Source organism: Stigmatopora nigra, chromosome 17, assembly GCF_051989575.1.
Source record: "Stigmatopora nigra isolate UIUO_SnigA chromosome 17, RoL_Snig_1.1, whole genome shotgun sequence".
NCBI classification, from domain to species: domain Eukaryota; kingdom Metazoa; phylum Chordata; class Actinopteri; order Syngnathiformes; family Syngnathidae; genus Stigmatopora; species Stigmatopora nigra.
Genome location: NC_135524.1, coordinates 4,040,346 through 4,061,663, shown reverse-complemented (window position 1 = coordinate 4,061,663; position 21,318 = coordinate 4,040,346). Strand labels below are relative to the sequence as shown.

Sequence of the window (21,318 nt, the reverse complement as noted above, 5' to 3'; positions counted from 1 at the left end):
GCATCAAAGTTGCATATTTTAAGAAAATAGACTTGGATGCTGATGTAAGGAATATACAAGTGTCAGGCCGTAGTGTGAGTGTGTAATTGTGTGCATGTGTGTGTGTGTGTGTGTAAGAGTGAACTCCTCCTCTTGGAGAGAGAGTGGTTCAGCATGCACTCGTTGTGAGAGTTGAACTTGTGGACACATTACTCTACACAGTGAGTCGGGGCAACTCGACAACTGTAGGCTATTGAACATTATCTCCATTTTCTTTTTCCAACCCCCTTCTTCCGCTTATCTTCCTGTCACCGGCTGTCATTCCGCACTGGATTTATTTGGAGAGCGACACCTGGTTGGTTATCAGATAGGTGAGTGATATGCTTTGTTTTTATTGAGTGGATTCAGTGGTGTGTCATTTGTCTTTTAGTGTGGGAGTTATAAAGGTAGATGCTTTATTCGGATGTCTAGCAAGTATAATCATCATTTGTTTTGGAGGTATGACATGATAAATATTGTGGTTGTTGTTTAGACTGCAATGCATCATAATGAGAGTTATATTATTAAGGAAAGGAGCACAACTTTGATTATAAATACTTTTTTTATTTTACAAACTCAAATGTTTATAGCCATTTGTTGGTGGGCAGATTTTTATGGGGTGCAATCAACTGTGATTCAATCATCAATAACATTTATAATGTATTTGAACAATTTGTGTTGTTATTTTATTGTGATTCTTTCTATATTATCACTGTATTGACAAAAAGTATACATAATTTTTGCAAGTTATGTTTATGTCATATAATAGTAAATTTGGGGTACAATATGCTTTAAAATAATCCCCCCAAAAATTATAATTGATAAAATTGGTTGAACTACAAATGTAAATGATATGGTATAGTAACTATATTTTGATGTATGTATACAGTAGTGCTATTTTTAGTAGTGTAAATAATTTGAAGTAAATCAACCCAATAATTCAATCATTTAATGTACTTATCATCATTCATTGAATATTCCTTCCCCTTATCGTCATGACGATCACAGGGGTCCTCAAGTCTCCAATGGCATCCTAACATGACCCAATTGGGATGTGCTGATATAGCAACATTTCAAAAAGTATAGATAGAGCATAGCTTTATGATAGACTTTCTTCTGTCCATTATTTATTGATGGACACGAAATGTACAACAGTGATACCTAAACTCCTTCGAGATATCATATAGGCTAAGATTCCAGAGCATATTTGAGAGTGCTCAAGGATGTTCTTCAATTGAAATGTCTTGTCTAGTCATCCAAAGTATGTATTCTTGACACTAATTCCTCTTGAAGGTGGATTAGAACAGATATTTCCTCATGCTGAATAATCTCTCTCAATTGGTCATCTTTAACTTTCTTAATTGGGCAACTGTTCATTATCCACATACCCATTGTTATGTGAAATGTACAGTAAAATGACTATACAACAATATTCCCAGCAAGTGAGACTTTTTCATTTGTCTTAGTGTAGGTGGGCCTGCTGGGAGTCAGTATAACAAACCTGACACGTTTTCTCTGGTAATTATTAATTTCCCAAGACATTTTCCTGGTTACTTTAATCAAAATGGTTTGTTGTAAGAGTTATATAGTCCCAATAAGACCCTATGTCATTCTTTTTACCCTGCAAGAAAGGCACATGGTGACCCCGCAGTGCCCGGAATATGTGTGCAGTGATCGCAAGTTGCTGCTAGAAAGCTGCAGGATCGGGTTGCCCATGTCAGCTGCTCTACTCGGCTGTTCTCGGGTCCACGATAGCTGTTTATTAGCCAGGTCACGGAAACTGCGGCAAAGTTGGATTAGGTGTGTGGAACATATTGTACAAGTAACTATTTTTGAACCTTTTTTGTGGTAGTTTTGTAGCTATTTGAGGAAGATAATGTTACAAATGTGACCAATGCAGTTTTGAGGGTATAATCTGTGTTCATATGTTGGGTTGTTTGAAAGTCCTTTGTGGCAATAGCAAGTATTTTGAGCTTGACCTATCTCACAGACCTCTGCCTCATCAATGGCAGCTGCAAGTTCTGCATTAACTTTCTTCCACTTTCTTTATTGTTGACATTTTGAAGACTTGTAGTGCTATTTGGATTTTTGGAGTACTAAGTAGGATGTTTTTAATACTCATTCTTTATGGCCAAAGACCTAATCGTAGTAGAGTAGTGATTGCTTGCATCATTACAAAAAAAAAAAAACACATCTGTCTTTTAGACTATGGCGGGGGAGCCACATGTGATTCATCAGCTAACATTTATCCCCAAAAAGACTCAAACCTTATGAGTTCTCACATCACATCATGTGCTGTTTGCAATCACGCGGTGACTCACAGCGTGGGTTGTAGTGACTGATCTCAGACCAACACGATAAATCCATAAGAAGTTCTCCCATCTGACATTAAATCATGCAAGAATCTAATTGTCTATGCTGACCGAGGTGGCGTTACTTGTGCGATACTTCCACACCAAGCCAGTTCCTCTTTTACATCCTCTAAGAAGAACTTCCTTCTCTCCAACTTAGGAGGAGCAAACTGTTCTCCAAGCTTGCAGCTTTGGTAACCGGGGGGTTATATTTGTCTTTAACACATGTGGGTCACAGGGGCCCTATGTGCAAGACTCCAAAGTAGGAGGAGGGATATTTGAAGGGGTTTACAGCACTGGCAAGCAATGTTTCCAATACAGGTTTTGCTATTAAGTGACCTTGAAGCCAAACTATTCTTATTTGAATTGACTCCAAATTTGACACCTCTGTCTTCTATGTACATGTTAGTGGTGGGAAAGAATATATAAGGAAGACATTGACTTTTTCTAAAATGTAAAACTGCCATTAGTCAACTGGGATAGGCGCCAGTGCTCAATGTGAATCAACATCTTTGTATGTACTGCAATGTATGTGCAGTGCTTGTTTTGGATAGTTTATAGGGCAGCATGTGTGGGCCTTTTCTTCCTCAAACGAGACCTTTTTGGAATGTCAAAGGCCTCGTTGCATTTTCTTCACCACAGCTGAGTGTAGACCAGACTTGGGCCTCAATGCTGAAAACAAACTGTCTCATAGTCATCTACTCCCCCCCAAACGAGACGTGACGGAAGAGAGCCCACTGCACCAAGCTAAATTCAGTCCAAATTAGCCCCTTTCAAATTGTACCTTCAACCTCATGGTCTGGAAAAGGCCGTTTTGTATACAACTTCCTGTGGTTACACATTCCATTCTTCTTTTTTGTCACATTTTCACTTATGAGCGGTTTTGGCAAAAAATACTTACTGTCTCAGCTACCAGGATCTTTTTTTTTAAGTATAAATATTCGCAGAACGAAAAGGATATGACTTTGATAAATAATTCAGTAGAGAGATGTGTCACATTGTGTTCGGATTGATAAATCTATTACCAGGAAGAGCCCTTGTAATCTGAATCATAATTCTTTTACAAGAAATAGGAGAGCTTTGCGACCTGTATTTGCCATTTTACTAGAGTCCTTGTAGTGTATGTTGGCTTTTTGATTCAGATTCATATTTACCCAAAAATAACATGTTTTTGTTATTCTAAATGACAAAGAATGTTTTGGTAGTGTTACCATAGTATATTTAATTTCATACAAGCCTTTTCTTTTATTAAAACGATTGACCTTGATGTTTTTTTTACTGGAAAAAGCCCCAAATGTAGTATATAATCTACCATTGCATATGCAAGCAATGCATTTTTAAATGTCACATTTTTTATTTGATAATTCACATACTTTAAAGCATAATCTTCTGGACATATTTTTTTTTTAAATTACAAGCTTTTTTAAGACATACAGTCAACATTGAATGCATGTATATGTCAGATCTATTTTATGCATTTTTTTCCTTTTTCAAGCATAGTATATTTCTCTTCTTTTTTCCCCCAAAAGTGGATTTCCTCGTATTTGATTTTCTTCTTTTCCGTCAGCAGGATGCTATTAACATTCATTAGATGGGAAAAAAATATCAGGCTTTGGTTTGGTAGTTACCACAGCAACCAATTCTGCACTTTTATTATTATTGTATTTGTCTTTTTATTTGCTCCACTTGTTCCACTGCAATTTGGAAGCACTTCTGGGCTTCTGCATATGGTCGTCATCTGGCCTTGTGGTTTGCTTGGACTCTCCCCAAATGCAGCTTAGCCACAGTCACAGAGACTTTAAAGCTGATGTCAGCAGACTTTTAGCAGGTTTTGCTAAATAAATGCAACAATGTGTTGATTTAAAATGAGCGTGAGAGATCTGGAACTTTGACTAAATAAGTCTAGAAACACAAAGTGGTCAAATGTTTGTGGGATGTATCAAAAATCGCCATTTTTAGGGATATTTTCACCTTCTGTCACTCATATTTACATACAATGGATTCTCGGCAGGTTCTGGTTGCTGTGATGGACGATCAGTCCCATGGCGGACCCCAGCAAAGTGGGTGTCAGACCAATGCAGAGGACCACCATGGGAAGCACGGTGTCATCAAGTGTGGGTGGTTAAAGAAGCAAGGTGGTTTCGTCAAGACGTGGCACAGCCGCTGGTTTGTCCTGCGAGGTGACCAGCTCATCTACTACAAGGACGAGGACGAGAGCAAATCTCTGGTATGGTCGTTAACTCAATAATTCAGGCTATCTGGTTCTTAGTTTGCTTCTTTAAACATCTGCTGTTTCATTTTAATAGGAATAAATTGCATGGCAATTCTATTATATTGTATGCATGGGAAATATATGCATCTATCTCAGTAATCAAGATGCATGCATTTATTGGCAGTGTATAACATTGAATGGCCTTGGTCTTTCAAAGAATGAAGCAGGCCCATTTTGGACTCACTAGAACTTCATTTTAAAAGGATATCGGATGTGATTCGTGTAGCTTTGATTTAAAGTGAAATTAGCTCCTTTCAAATATGTGAGATATAAAACATTTTGTGGTAAGTCTTGTCTTAGACTCCCATTCAAATCATTGTTTGACTATCAGGGAATATTTGAGCCAAGAGGCCAGTTACTCACACAGACAGCAGCGAGGCAATCTCTTTAGTGACTGTAACTAGGCAGCCACTTTTAGCAAGTATGCAAAGACTGAACACAGAAAAAGACAGCTCGTTTTTGCAAAATGTGAAAAGCAAAGACTCGATACTACTTTCCAATTGCTTTTTTCACCAAAACTTATTTTTCCCGACATGCTTCCTTGACTGATGCAAGAGCATAAGTCCTATTTAGTATCTAGCTATGTATATCGTTTCCTGTCTTGACGCCATACTGATCACCAATCCATCAATCACAAAGTAATATATTTATTTTCATAGCAAAACTGGTGGTGCAGCTTTTACATAATGTTATTGGCCATAGAGTCATGACCTAAAGATAAACAATGACTAACAGTCTACACACTGACGTGACTTAGGGAATCACCCATTGCACTCAGGTGTTTGACAATAACAAATGGCGAGAAGCCATTGTCACTGCATGGGGTCGTGTTGTGTCCCCCATACTCAGCCAAACCTCTCAGAGCAACGTGAGGAATCCCAAGAATGGCAGTCTGATGGAAGCGCGAGGTCACAAGCATGCGTAGGGTAACGGCACGTGTGGGTTTAGCATCAACATGCCATCTGCTTGCCCTCACTCGTCCGCCGAATTGGCGTCACTTACACTCAAATTTCATCGTATGCGGGGCATAAACAATGGTGGCTTTTATCAGATGCCCGGATGATTGCATATAAAATATTGTAGTGTGTCCTCACTAATGAATTGCACTACTGTTATGAAATAAGTTAGTTAAATTATATACATTTCAACTGAAAATTTTACACAACATGACAGTGTCTTGTGTGGTGAAAAATGTTCTGATTGACCTTGACATTTTGCTGTATTGAATTCTATTCTATGTTGCACAATGAAATAATAAAACCACTATTTGACCTTCAATGAGCTTGTCATCAGTGGATGCTATAACATAGGGTCCCATTAATCCTATGACAAGGCCAGTTTGCATAAGCACACAGACTAAGAGTCTTTCATTTTGTTTCTGCATAATTCCACGCACGTAGCCCAAATGCAGTTACACCACTGTTAAAAGGTCTCTGCATCCCATAAACTATGACTCAGATTCATTCGTGTTCTGTTTTCTAAATACATTTTCATGAGCTCAGGTAGGAACAGCTCAGCTAATGGAATCTTTGAACAATTGTTTTATTCTGAATTCTTCCCACAGATCTTGTTTTTACTTCTACGGATTTTCAATCAGGACTTTTTCTACCTTTGGATTTTCAAGTGCCAACCACCCACTTACTATTTCTTTATCCAAAAATCCTATAATATGTTGCTACCAATCAGACATCTTTTTGAAATTCCTCTCTATGCTTGAGTGAGCATCTTGTCTTCTGTAAAGACACCTATGTCAAAACCTCTTTTATCCTACATTGGCTTTACAAGGAAAAGAATCCATAAAACAGTAAAATCAAAAAAAGCACTCTAAGACTTAATGAGTTTATTTTCTTCTCTACTTTTAACAAGGTTAAATAAGACACTGAGCGAGACAAGGCACTCAATGAGGTCTCGTTAAATACATCAAAGACATTTTCTTTTAAAAAAGGATGAATACAAGGATTTTTCACTTAACACAGTGCACAAGAATATTGCACCAAAACTCATCATTACCCCTTTTGAATTTTGAGTTCTGACAGTCAATGACAACTAAAAGAGAAACACTCTTCAACCACATTTTGAGTACTACTTTCCCAATGACTATTTACAGGAAAATCAGCGACTCACTGACATCTTCAGAACTCCAAGTGGGTTTGACTTCCTGACACTGCAAGACCACTGAGTTTGGACACCAGTAATTAGTGGAAATAATGGTCCTTAGTGGAGATCAACCAGCCAGTAACTAATTACCAATGACTCACGTTTCAAGCACGCCTAGTAATACGTTTCTGTCTGCAACTTGTAATTAAAAAAATGTCCTTGGCAGGACTACATCCTGAAAACATATCCCGAAGTAGGTGTAACATTAGCCATATTATTCAAGTCAATATTATCCTGTAAAATGTCTGACGCATCATTTTTTTCCATCCTGATAATCCTGGTTTTGTGTGGCTAACATGTTATGGATATTTAAAGATTTAAAAGCAAATAATTCCTTCTTTGGGATGACTCAGCCAGATTCATTTCGCACTTATCGCCCTTAAAAATGTCCACGTTACAATACATAACATCCCTTAAACACAAGTTTTGTCTCCCGCATTTGTATTTCGGGACATTATCATTACAACATTCCCCTTTAAATGACTGTTCCTAACTTTGGAACAATATACAGACATTTAAAATAAAAGCTTGGTCTTCGTGGTCCGGTTTAAAATCCGTGAACAAAAGGCCACCACGGAGGATTTCAGTGGGTATTGTGGTTTAAAACTATAGCTAAACTAGGACTAAAAGACACATTTGTGAATGCATTGAAGCCATCTCTTGTTAACAGAGCAGCCATAATGAAAGTTAAATGCAAAAAACATCAGTTCTGTAGATGACCGGCCACATGAAACATGCCACTTCTCCCTTAACCCCTTTACAGACCCTTTCTTCTAAGTTCACCTCATCTGTAACCTCAGGTACAATTTCCACCACTTCCCGGTTGTCACAGTTACAACCTATTAAAGTGTCTAAAACTCAGACTCCCCTCTGATCCTGTTAATGTTGTCGCTGACCCACAGCTTGTCTGCATTACCATGAACCTTGCTAATGACCTCTATCTATTTGACACTATGGGGTCTTTAAACAACTCACACTTCAGTCCAAATGACTATAAAGTAGACCAGAATTTAATTCTGACTGTTCGGGTTGAAAACTCTCACAGCGTGGGATTGAAATGTTATTGTTTTGTTCTTTTTCCGCAGGGAGCCATTTTTCTACCTGGCAACAAAGTTATAGAGCATCCAAGCAGCGGCGATGAAGCAGGAAAATATCTCTTTGAGGTCATTCCAGGTAGGACAAAATACCATACAAGTCATTTTATAAAGTTGATTAATTATGGCATTTATTGAGAAATGGACAAGGTCTTTGTTTGTCCAGTATAAAGAACACAGTAAGATAGACTGAATATTTGAATTGCAATTAGAGGATGACTCATGTCACTTTCTAAATCAAATGATGGTTGAATAAAGAGCACATAAGGTTATGCTGAACTGTCCTATAGATTTCAGTACAAGAGTGTGTCAGAAGTGAGTGTCAAGTGTTAAACTTCACATCCTTGTCTGAGTATTGCTACATTTCCTCCTACAAAGAGTGTTGTTCTTAAGCCAAAAATCATTGGGTCAACTTTGCAAGAGTTTAGATCAGGGAATGTCATCATTATTTTAACTGGGAGTCTTGGCAGCAAAGGATTAAAATCTATTTTCCATTGTACAAAATGTTATTATAGATTCTAGGTTATTGTTTTTTGTAATTTACCAAAAAAATTAGTCATTTTGCTCTATAGAATGGGCAACAATGTCTTCTTCAAACCTTGAAATGCTCAGTTTTGTGTGTTTCTACTCTGTTTATTGCTTTTGGTATGGAAGTGAAACTGCACAAGGCCACACCTAAAATCTTTGTGACCAGTACTGTTAGACACATCTTTTAAACATTGTAAGAAAGCTACTGAGGATATAATTCAACAAATCTACAAAAAAACTGACATCTTTACCCTCAATTCTGCCTTCCATTGAATTTTACAGCCTCTTAATTCCATACCTTTCTGAAACCTGATAGTTTTACCATGACCTGTATGTTAACCCGCCTTTGTTGTCATGTAGTATTTTTTATGATTCCGTTTTTTGGTTGGTTTTTTTGCATTGCGTGCCCACTTTCAGTTCCTCCTCCCTCTGCAAACTACCACGGCTTGTTTACGCCATCCCAAATCCGGAAAATATGTCTTGTTATGAGGAGGTGAATAAAGAAGTCTTAGAAAAGTGGCAACCAAAGGAAAATGCACAACACATTTATTCCACTGCTCTGCAGCCGTGCTGAACACAGAGCTAGAAGTGATGAGGGCGGCGGGGGTGTATGCTGATGACTTTCCGAGGAAAAGGGAGAAAGTCGTACAGAGACGTCTGTTGTCTGGCAACCCGATGTCGCCTTAGGGCTGGAATCACTTGGCTCTGAATTTTGTGTCTCTTTTAGCAAAGTTTTTGAAAAAGTTTAAGAAATGCACCTGCACATATTTGACACTTTTCTTCCCAATTGTGCAGATTCCTCTAATCTTTTCTCTACTTCTGGTTATGTGTTGAATATGTGCAGAGTTTATTAGAGGATAACGGGGTTCCCAAGAAACAAATGTTTGGATTTATATTCCAATTGAAGAGTCAATCCCGTCTGTAACTGTCTGCGGGGAAACTGTGACATTCTATTCATGTTGGAACAAGTTAGCCAGATGTTGATCTAAAATGGGAAAGACATTGAATGTGTACATTATCTTTGCATAATACCAAACTTAACACGCATCTTATTCCAAATGCTTTTTCTCCAACCCATGAATTTTGTTCAGTAGTCATTTTTTGGCATTTGGATGCCTTAATGATACGCTGGCTTGACTAGGCTCTATCACAGTTGAATTCTTGGTGTATATCAGTGTTAAAGATGCACGATTTGGATCTATCTTGGTGCATATATGTAATGTATCTGAGTCCCCCACTGAAACTGTCTGCAGAGGAGCATCAGGGCTAGTCAGTCATTTTATCTAGTTCATCCGTCTAGGAATGTCAGGTATCTCTGAACTTGAGAAAACACGAACCAGTGGCAGTTTTATCTATCATTTTAACTCGTTCTTTGCCAGTAACACTGTTAAACATCAAATCCGGGGGCTTATTTTCATTCATCTCTGCATCCACATGAGTTTGCATGATGGTATTTTATTTTATACATAAATTTACCTGGTTGTTTCATTACAAAGTCGATGGTTAAAGAAACAATATACACTTTCCATTATTTGCCCATGTCTAGTTAATATCCAAATGCAAATCCAAAGATCCGATTTATTAGAAAAGGAACTATTCCATGTTGTGTTTGACACTAATAGTATTTTTCTTTTACTGTTGAGTAAAAGTGCCTGTGAGTTCATTGTGTCCCAAAAGCACCCCCAAACCCTTCTCACCATTCCTTTCCCATTCCTCGATCCATGAGAGGCCTTTGTGGGGCACATTGCCGTGCGTAGGCAAGCAGTAAAAATCTGTTTACAGGGAGAGGTTGGATTGGAAAGTTACAAGTCCCTTCAGAGTGGTCGTTTCAACTTATAGGTCGGTTAAAATAAGTAAGTATAAGCATCATTTTCTCATAGTTGTGGCCTGTGTTTGGAGTGATTCAGTAAATGGGTAAAGAAAGCCTAGGGTGCCACTCTGTGGACATATTTGGTACTACTAAATTGACCTTGAGAAGGAAAGGAAAGCAAATCTTTACTGAAAGAATCCATAAAAGAGGGGTTTTTTTTTTTGCATTTTTAATGCAAGTGTAGAATACACAAACTAGTTAATGATTGTACTTGGTTTATATAGGAAGATAACAACATTTTCCATGTTTATTATCAGGAACATCCTCTAGTAAGGCACATGATTTGATTTTTTTTTACAATTCAATCACGTTAGAAAGTCTTAGTGGGTAATAAAATGTGTCCTGCTTAAAGTAATGAATTGAAGTCCTGGTTCTTGTAATCAGTCAAGCATATCAATCACTGTGTGCCACAGACGTTTCAGTGTCACACCACAAGTATGGATGAATAAATAAGTCACTTTAAATAGCTCACATGCCACCACTGAATTTTATTTACAAGATTGGATGCACTCAAATAAGCAAAATTTCATATTTTCATAGAAAGTCTGCATGCACATATTATCTCTTACCCAGATCAGTGTGGTAAGCTTAAAAAATTTTTTGAATATGATTACATATATTTTAAAAAGCCACTTCAAACCCAGAACTACATGCAGACATACTGTACAGTAGTCAGTGACGATTAAAATATCGTACTTCAAGACAGCATTCCATGTCCTACAGTAAATTTATAGCATGCAAATCCATATAGTACATGTTTGTATACAGTACAAGTATACACATGCATTTTGGGAGTCAGCAACTACATGTTTGCAGGAAGACGAAGTGATGAAGGGATTTAATTAGCAAGTTGTAAATCCAGAAGGCTGAATATGAGCCAAGGTGACAAGTTGTGAAGTTGATTTTGGGGGTGGAATGTTTTCTTGTATAGATGTGTGTGGTGCACAAATTAAATTTACAAGCAGGCATGCTGGGGGAGGATTCAGACATACAGTATCTGGCGGCAATGGTTTTGTAGCATCAGCCGCTTCTGATTAACAAAGCAGACGTGGCTTCTAGTTAACCTCATCTTGCAACACATGTAATTACAGAATACTCTATTGCATTCTTATTAATATATGCTCAGTCACAACCTGTCATTCATTAAACTGCTAAAATATATTTATATATTTCCTTGCTCTGCCCTGCTATTCTTAATATTGCTTGATTTGTTTACAGAATAGAGGACATTGATTGGAACTGTTCATGTATATTTTTGATATATATTTTTTTTAAATCCAGATTTAAAATGCTTTTAATAGGTCTTGACAGTTTCCCTCACACTTAGAGCCTTTTTGTATTCCCCCCTCCACATTTTCACTGCACCAGCCTATCTGGCTGCGTATGTTTCTCTGACACTTGAATGTTTACACCGATGATATATAAACTCAACTACATAAATATTTGGACATCTCCCTGTTTCCTTTTTACGTCCGAGTGCCAAAAGAGTATTAATACTAATGTGGAGGTTAGTATTGTTGTTGTTGTTTGGAAGGAGGGTTATTTTACTACTTAGACCAAGTTTTTAAAAGTTTTTCTGTCATCATCAATAAGTTAAATACAGAAGTCAGTTATGTAAAGGATATTAGTACATATCTCCAATTTGGTATCGATCCAAATTATGATTGCTCCTTGGCGGAGGTCTATTAGACACTAAATTTCTCTTAAATGGGAACATCTCTGAAGGCCGGACGAAGGATGTTCGAGGAAATTGAAAAAGGGGGTAAGTAGGTCACCCAAAAGATTCCTCCGAGAGCAAGAAAGCTCAATTTCTTCCGCCGGCTTGGCCCACCAGTAGCAGAAGCTCCAGCTTCGGAACCCCACATGTCTGTATTTATAGAGCACAGCGGATGAGTCATTTGGCCAAATGCCTGCTCTTGGCCTGCCAGACTTACAGGTCTGCACTTTGGGGAGGGCTACTCGATTTATGACATGACTCCCTCCCTTGCAGCTCTCGTTCCCACCCTCCTCTTTTCCCCGCACCGGCTTCCAACCTCTCCGCCCCTTCAACTTCTCGCAGAGACCAGCGACGTACGCCACTTTCGTTCATTCTTTCCGCTCTCGGGACATAAAAAAAAGTTTTAGGGAAGGAATGACTTCCTGAGGGGAAGGCAGGCTAACCCTCGGCCTGACCTTGAGGAAGCAAAGCGCTGCAATGAAGTTTGAAGACGTCAATTTGCAAGGAAAGGAAGGACTGTGAGTTTTGTGGTGGGGACGGAAGGCAGTGGGTTCATTTGTGGTCCAGGATTGAATCCGATGAAGAAGTGGGGTCAAAAACTGCAACGACGGGCCTCGTCCATGTCTGCAGTCTATGGACTTTAACTGCAACTCAGGTCTGTCTTTTTGAGTTATGCCTGCAGACAGTTTTACATCCAGCTGAGGCTGTTTTATTGCTCATATAATTAGACTTTGGACTATTTAAAGTTAGAAGCAGACTGATGAGCAGAAGCCGTCGTATCATCTCTAAGGGCGGTTACACAGATTTTGTGGTGTTCTTATCTTAAAACTGCATTTGATACTTTCTCCTTTAGGTTATGTCTGGAAATGGTTAATTCTATAGCTTGATTTTATTGCAGGTTTGCATCTTTAATGCATTAGTTTTGTCATTTTCCCACTGGGATGTCAATGGACTCCTTGCAGCAGACATCTGCAAAAAATAATTGTCAGTGGAGTTGAATTTTCTGTGTAATGCTGACAGTTTTGAGACATTGAATGGTGTTTTGATGAGAAAACTAAAGCATAAAAGTCTTATAGCTTTATCTTGGTCATTCTAGATTGTACTTATACACACAGCTGATGCTCTAGTGCCTTGCTTAAGGTCATTTTGTTCAGTGACACATCATCAGGCTTCACTTTCATATACAAACTTGCCGTAATTTGAGAATCCCTGGTTCTCTGCAAAATTCCAAACATTTTATTTCAATGTCAGGGTTAGTGGACTCTGGTGTACATCATAAACATCAACGGGTTAAGCAAATTGCCTTGGGGGTTTCCTCTGTTGATGTGTGAGTTGTCTGCACACTTGTTTATTAACTATTTCATTTGGTTCTATGCATTTTGTACTTTAAAATAACATGAGAAGTTTCTCATCACATAAGTTCACAACTATAAAGTCCTAAACTGCACATGTATAATCCAAGTATGTATCTTTTAGTAGTCTAACCCAAAGGAATAAAAATTCATCCCAAGTATAAAAAAGAAGCGAGAAAAACAGCCATCCAGCTGGCGTACTTTTCTCCTTTCCACATATAAAACACATGACCTTAAAAGTCAACTGTTGCTGGAGTTCAACGCCCATTTTGGCTACCCGACACAAGCACTAGCATTTTTGTTGTCATTAGTGTCTGTATCCTGATTATAACCCCACAGTGACCCATTTTTTTAATGCTCAAATCCAGCTAATAACACTTTTGGACAGCTTTGTCAAAGAATACAACGAGAATGCGTACAGAGCTTTGTTGTAATCCATGTGTCAGTCACTACATGGCAATATAAATTGATGAGGCCTGTTGAGTAATGAATGTCAGATTTATATCTCTTTCTATCATAATAATGTGCTTTGCTGACAGGTTCTTTAGTAAATGAAATCAAGCCAGTGGATGAAAGGGATGTTGATCTACAACCCCAAAACACATCACATTTATCAACAAAACTGTGGAATTGATCATCCAGCAATTTTTTTTGTGATTTCCCTAGAGAAAAGCCCAAGTGTTTTACTATTGTGCTGCAATTTGTCGCAATAAATCAAGGCTTTGGGGTCTTCACTTGAAAAAAAGGCTTCAAAAGGGCTTCCAAAATGGGATAAATTTCACCTTTGAGCAGTACAGGTGTTCATCAGCCCCCGGGGCAGTCACAAGTGCTGAAAGGTGATATTAGAAAATATTAGTGTGTAACTCAACTGCTTGTTTCTGCTCTATCCAAGCCTGGGTGCTGAATTTTTTGGTAAATTAATGGTGATGACAGTTTCACTGTGCCCTAAATTAAAAAGACACAAATAGCCAAAAAATCAACTTAAAAGTGTTATATGAGTCCCAACTGTTTTTAGTTTTGTTTTTAATAACAATACATTCATTTATAATATTAAATATTGTAGAAAAATGTAACAAAAAACTCATTAATGACAATCAATGACCCAATAATAATAAAGTTATCCAAGAATAAAGTTATCCATAATGTGATATCTGTGACCTTTTTTAAATAACAAAAAATAGTCACTTTACCCTATTAAACGTTCTAATTTTTGCCAGTATGAATTTTAAAATTACAGTACGTACTATATTTGTTTTCCTTGTTATCATATTATCCACCATGCTTTGCCTTTTTAAGCAACAGTCAGTCATTAACATTGTAGCAATTCCAGCAATGATTCAATGTGTAAATTTGTATGAAACATGATTGTAATCAATCCCATTGAAACATCAGCAAGGTTAATATTGACGCTTTCAAAAAGACAGAATAATAGTCAGCGGAAGTTCCACTTTCTAGTGTCTGAATATAGTCATCTGATTCCCTCACAAGCTTCTGACCAGACAGTTCCTATTGCTGAAGTTGGGCTTACATAATAGTGTATTTACAGCAGCCTTGGCAGAACACACACAGTCTGTTATTTGCTCAGCATGAAAACAGAACGGATGCTGCCCGGATAGCCTGTTGACCACTCTTGAACGTGATGACCCCGTCACCCCTCCTCCGCATACGTAGGCAAACCACACTTGTATACATTCTAAGCTTAGCTATCATGTTTGCCAGAGAAGACAATTATTCACCATTTTTAGGCGCCGTGATTGCTTTTTTACTCTTTAGGGTCAGTCAAGCAGACACCCCGCAGGCCTCATCCCCCCTTTTTTGGTACTCATTTAGGATCAGATGGTAATGGATAGCCATTGTCGCTCTATGGGGTCTGTGTTCTCTAACAGAAAGATTCTTGGGGGACTCTGGTAATGTTCACATGATAGTTGATAGTAATATTGTCGACTATTGATACCATCCACGTGGGGGGTCGGGTGCAAGGGGGGAGTCTGCTATTAGATGGGAATTTATGCTCAGCAGGGAGAAAAGTGGAGACTGAAAAGTTAACTCATTGACGAAGATAGATGTCTTTATCGTGTGCCTCTTTTTATTTTTCTGCTGTGAACTGATATGAGTCGGGGTCCAATCCATTTGAACTAGGAGGGATGGCAACCCACCCTCCCAGTTCTAATGGATCATCTGGACTTCATACAATCATGTCGGTGTACTTTATATCCAGAAATTGACTCAAAAAAGTGAACTTTCAATAATGGATGGGTTTAAATAAAAAATAATTGTTTCATAATGTAACTGAACACAACTTCTTTTAGAACTGTGTTACAGAATACAAGATTGATTATCAAATAAAACCTGGCAAAGTCTATCGATGACATCATGGTATATAAATTAGTGTTTGGAGAAGCATCACAGTGTGAATGGGCCTTCCTTGTTTACTTATGGGGTCGCGGCCGAGATCTTCCCATTGTTCCCGTTACTGTGCTAAAGAGAGGCGTGCGCTGGTGTGTGTGCTGTGTGTGGTGTGTGTGTTCTGTGTGTGTGTGTGTGTTCACCAACCCCCTCTACAAACCTCGCCTCCTTGCCTTTCTCTTTCACACTCTCTCAGCTGTGCTCAGTCTTCAGTGCGGAGCCACCGTCCATAAATTAGGGATTCTCTCTTAAGAAGTTGACACTCTTTAATAACCCTCTCGGAAGTACCGGGAGTGGAAGTAAAGGAATGGAGATGGTACACTCGACTGTTTGTAGTTTGCCTGTCTTTGGATTGCCTCAGTTGATCTCTTCAGCATCAGGTAATGGCAATTTCTTCATTGGATGCTGATGGTGCATAATTCATCTTTTTCTATTGGTCTTTTTGCAATGTTATATTAGTTTTAATCCATGAGGAAGCTTGTTCTCCTGATTGTCATTAGAAATGGGAGATAATTCTACCAGTGCATACTTTTGAGAAGTAATTGATGCAATGTGTAATTGTAATTTTATGAAAGGATCCTTTTTTTTAATTGTTGTTGAGTGTTAGCTATAATATATGGTCTGTACATTAAAAAATCACTCTTCAGACTGTAGATTCCGTACATTTTCATTCAGATTGGGATAAATGTGATGTTGTTAACCATTTTTGTTGTTGTTTGTTTTCTGGTAAATTGAAAGTATTGATGGAATTGGACACTATTGGGATGCTTTTTCAAAATGAAATGAAAGGAGAGTAATTGTATTCCTTGATAATTTTGAAATGATAAGTTCATAACCATGTTTTATTTACTTATTTTCACAACAGGGGGAGACAGAGAACGGATGACAGCCAACCATGAGACCTACCTACTTATGGCCAGCACCCAGAATGACATGGAGGATTGGGTGAAGACCATCCGCAGGGTCATATGGGCGCCTTTTGGTGGAGGTCAGTCCATAAACACCCAGTTCATGGAGTCATATACAAGCCAAAATCTGACTCATGCTCTAAATATTAATGTCTGACTCTAAAACATACAATGTAATACACAACATTTATTTCACTACACAGAAAATGTGACTAGACCCTTCAGATATAAATATTCCCATTGTAATAGTCATATTGCAAACAATAATATTTTTCCATTTAAAAAATCTAAGGGTGAATTTTCTCCATTAAAATCGTACGTAATGAATTGTATACATTTTTGTGATGCATTTTTAAAAATATTATATCATGAATTTGATTTAGTAGTAGATTTATCTGGTAGTCACTTTACATGCAAGAAAAAAAAATGGCATTTGAACTGGTATATGGAGATTTTATTACACTTTTTTTTTTACTTTGGCCTGTAAATGGGGTGCATGTAATGGGGCGCACGTGCTGAATGCGTGGGCGGATTGCAGCGAACACTGGAGGCCCCTCACAATTGGATTTTGACGTCTATCACAGTTGACTGCTCTTGAAAGGGACGAGCCATTTGTCAAAGATGCCACTCGAAAGGTGCCCTTCCTCTGCCCCCCCTTGTTATTCCCCCAATACTCACACACACACACATTTGCGTTCAGGGCCAATCCAGCCTTTCCCCATTGTGCTGTAGCAGCAGATTGAGGCCCGATTGGCCATTCAAGGGCCTCCCGGTGCAATTGGGAGTGACTGATCGCGGCGGTTGGCTGTCATGTCGCTCTTAGCTCGTGGGCCAGCTCGCGGTCTGAATTTAGGCTCTCTGGGATGTGCTGCCGTGGCCTCTCCATGTGGATCCTTCCCGATTTACTGCACGGTAATTAGCGGTCGCGTTGTCTTTTGGGAACGTTTGCATGTTAACTTTGAACATTGGGTTTCGCGTGTTCATCTGAACTGGCCTTTCAATTAAAAAAAAACACAGCAATGCATCTTAATGTGACTTTTAAGATACTACTGCACTGTAATAGTGGCCCAGGAAGGCCTTAATTAGTACTCAACTACAGATTGGGTGAGGATTTTGGTGAGGGGTGGAGTTGAAAACAAACTCAAATGGACCATTATGGAGAAATGTAGAGGAAAAAAAGAGCAAGAACCAGACTGGGCGGAACACTTTTAGAATGGCCACATTGCAAAGTTGACCAGGTTCACATTATGTGAAGTCGTCTAAAATACTGTACAGGGAACTTGTTTACAACATGTGGTTAAATTAGACTGTTTTCTTGCCTTGCTGCTTTTTTTTCCAATTTGTTATAAAAAAAATTAGTAGTCTAGGAAATGAACCTTATGGATATTATGGTTTCTCAGTCAGTGTTTTGTTTCTGTGACCTACTTCAAAGTTGTTAGTCTTGAACTCGTGCAGGATAATGTCATTTCATACATTTAGCATTGCAAAATAAAAATATGAATTATACTTTTGTACTATGTTTCCACAGTCAGTCTACTGTCAAATCACATGTGTCTTGGGGAAATATTTTTGAAACTCGTGACTAGGACGTCTGCAAAGATGACCTCTTTAAATGCTCATAACATTCCTCACTTTTCAGTTGGCTGGATGTATGCGCTTTGTAAGCATTACAACTCATTGAAGACTCATAACTCTAATTATTCTTGACTTTCATGAACCTGAGGAAGATGGAACTTGAGAGGAATAGTTGAAATTCTCTCATTGAGAATTACATTCTTTAATCAAGTTTAGCTCTTTTGTTTTTCAATCAAAATGGTAGAATGCTGGGAGTTTAATTTGGGCAGGTCTAGTGTATTTATTTTCCGAAAATTCATCAACAAACGCTTCCTGCTCACATTGACAAAGTGTATCAGCTTCAAGACCGGTAAGTATGATGGCAACAATAAGACTTTGTGTCAGGCTAAATTTGTGTTAAAATAATGGTGTTTGTAATGGTACTATCATCCCTTGCCTATGTATTTAAACCCTGTGTTGTTGTCAGTCTGTGTGGGATTATTGTTTCAATTGGGTTATGTTGTCAGTGTGCATATGTGTCATTCCCCAATAAATGTATTTCTTTATTAATTTTACCCTTACTTTATCACTTGTTGTATGCAGGAATCTTGAAATGCATCACCGACTATGTATTTGACTGCTTAGGCTGAATTCTGCTGTCCTTTTTTAAACGATATGTTTGTCCTTGTCCTTTGTGCTATTACCACATTGAAGGGATCTTTGGCCAGAAGCTGGAAGAAACAGTGCGGTACGAGCGTCGCTATGGGAACAAAATGGCACCAGTGCTGGTAGAGCAGTGTGTGGATTTCATCCGCCAGCGAGGGCTTTGCGAAGAAGGACTTTTCAGACTACCCGGGCAAGCCAATCTGGTTAAAGAGCTGCAGGAGGCATTTGACTGCGGCGAGAAGCCCATCTTTGACTGGTGGGAGCTAATTGCATATCCTTAGTAATCTATCTTTAAAGCATCATTTTTTTAAATCTCATTTGGTGAATTTTCAGTAACACAGATGTGCACACAGTAGCATCACTACTAAAGCTCTATCTCCGAGAACTCCCTGAGCCCGTCGTCCCTTTCCACAAGTACGACGATTTCCTGGCCTGTACGAAGTTGCTTGGCAAGGACGATGAGACGGTGAGACAAGTTGTCTGCCTAAAAGATAATACTTTCCATATATGTGTACCCACATGACTAAGATGTCTATTTTATTATCCGCAGGGTATGAAGGAGCTGAAAAAGCTTGTAGGAGGTCTACCACCTGTCAATTATAACCTTCTCAAATACATCTGCAGGTAGCAAGTTTTGTGCTAATTAACATTTTTAGAAACAGAAACAAACCCTAGAAATCAATTGTGAATTGAAATGAATCCATTTGTGTCTCCTTGAAAGATTTCTTGATGAAGTGCAGTCCTATTCCGGCGTGAATAAAATGAGTGTGCACAATTTGGCCACGGTTTTTGGTCCAAACATCCTCCGACCAAAAGTAGAGGATCCAGTCACCATCATGGAGGGTTGGTATTAAACGCACACCAGTGGTTTCCATGCAAATCCAAGTTGAAGACAGTTTTCATGTGCACCCTCTCCAGGAACATCTCTGGTCCAGCAGCTCATGGCCGTCTTGATTGGCCGGCACGATGCTCTCTTCCCACGAGACGAGGAAAGTCCGGCCAGCCAGTTGCTCCCCGCCAACAACGACGTGGACTCGCCCCGTCGAGCCGCGGCCCAGAATGCCGAGAACAACAACATCCAGGCGGTCCGTCAGTGCGTTTGGGAGGCTTTAGATGACGACCGAGGATCCCCACGCTCCACCAGCCCTCGGAACATTCCGGGACACTTGGACAAAAGCCGTAGTCCTCCACTGACGGTTAAAAAGAACCCTGCATTCAGTAAAGGAAGCGGGATCGTCACAAATGGCTCCTTTAGCTCCTCGCCTCCATCTTCGGATCTAAACCAGGACAAAATTTTGAGTGGCGGAAGCTTACCGGGGCGCCGAAATGGGACGCTGAAGGGCACAAAAATGGGAACAAGTGGCATTCCGGGAGGAGGCAACGCCAATGGGGTTCTTCGCATGGGAGTCTCCGGCCCTGACGCAGTGGCGGCGGTCTTGAATGGCCGCGGTGGTTTTTGGGTACCTAATGGATGCGTCACTTTACGAGAGGCGAATAAAAGCCTTTGCGAGTATCCTAACGGGGATCAACTTTGCAACCAGAATCGTTTATCCACGTACGACAACGTACACTTGAACCATCAGAACCTGCAGCAACACAACCACGTGAACCACGTACCGTGTCTCAGCAGCAGTTGTGAGGACAAGCAGAGCGTGGACAGCGCCACATGGTCCACGTCCTCCTGCGAGATCTCCCTGCCGGAGAATTCCACATCATGTCGCTCCTCCACGACCACCTGTCCCGAGCAAGACTTTTACGGCTGCCATTACCAGGAAATGGACGCAACCAACCAGGAGGCAGGAGCAGGTGGCGGAGGAGGAGACGAGGGACGGGATAGCGGAAGGGAGGCGACGGGAGGAGATGGGACGGTGAGGAATGACAGCGAGCAAGGTGGCAAATTCGGCGGGGCTGGAGGACACAGCGCATTACACAGCTTGGTGGCCAGTCTCAAGCATGAGATGCTCAAGCAAAAGGCAGATTATGAGGCCAGGATAAAGAGGTAACATTAATACCAAATATATACATTCTTTGAATCATGTGTGTCCAAGTGGCAGCCTGGGGGCCAAAACTGGCCTGCCACATCATTTTGTGTGGCCCAGGAAAGTAAATCATGAGTGCTGACTTTCTGTTTTAGGATCAAATTCAAATGAAGAGTATAGATGTATATTACATTTCCTGATTTCCCCCCAGTAATTTTTTAATCCATTTTTTAGTTCAAAACTCATTTTGTAAAATCTAAAAATATATAACAAACTATACTAAAATAAACACTATTTTAGACTGAATATTCAGAGCTTTTAAGACAGTTCTTTTAATCCATTTATATTTAAAAAAGATCCAACTAAATGAAGTAACTAACCAAACCATATTTCATAGTGTACGGATGCACCAAATTGGGCCTTACAACATGGTTCCTTGTCATCTT

The 21,318-nt window shown here is 39.3% G+C and overlaps 1 protein-coding gene across 1 annotated transcript in view; it reads left to right on the top strand.

Annotated features, from left to right (window-relative positions):
* The first annotated feature begins 157 nt into the window (after positions 1–157).
* The window catches only part of arhgap24 (Rho GTPase activating protein 24), a 23,818-nt gene continuing 2,657 nt past the window's right edge, over positions 158–21,318 (top strand). Inside the window, 8 exon segments of the mRNA XM_077736673.1 lie at positions 158–350; positions 4,381–4,596; positions 7,884–7,971; positions 16,631–16,753; positions 18,942–19,149; positions 19,227–19,517; positions 19,615–19,736; positions 19,812–20,892. Coding sequence (XP_077592799.1) covers positions 4,396–4,596; positions 7,884–7,971; positions 16,631–16,753; positions 18,942–19,149; positions 19,227–19,517; positions 19,615–19,736; positions 19,812–20,892 — 2,114 coding nt within the window. The 5' untranslated portion in view covers positions 158–350; positions 4,381–4,395.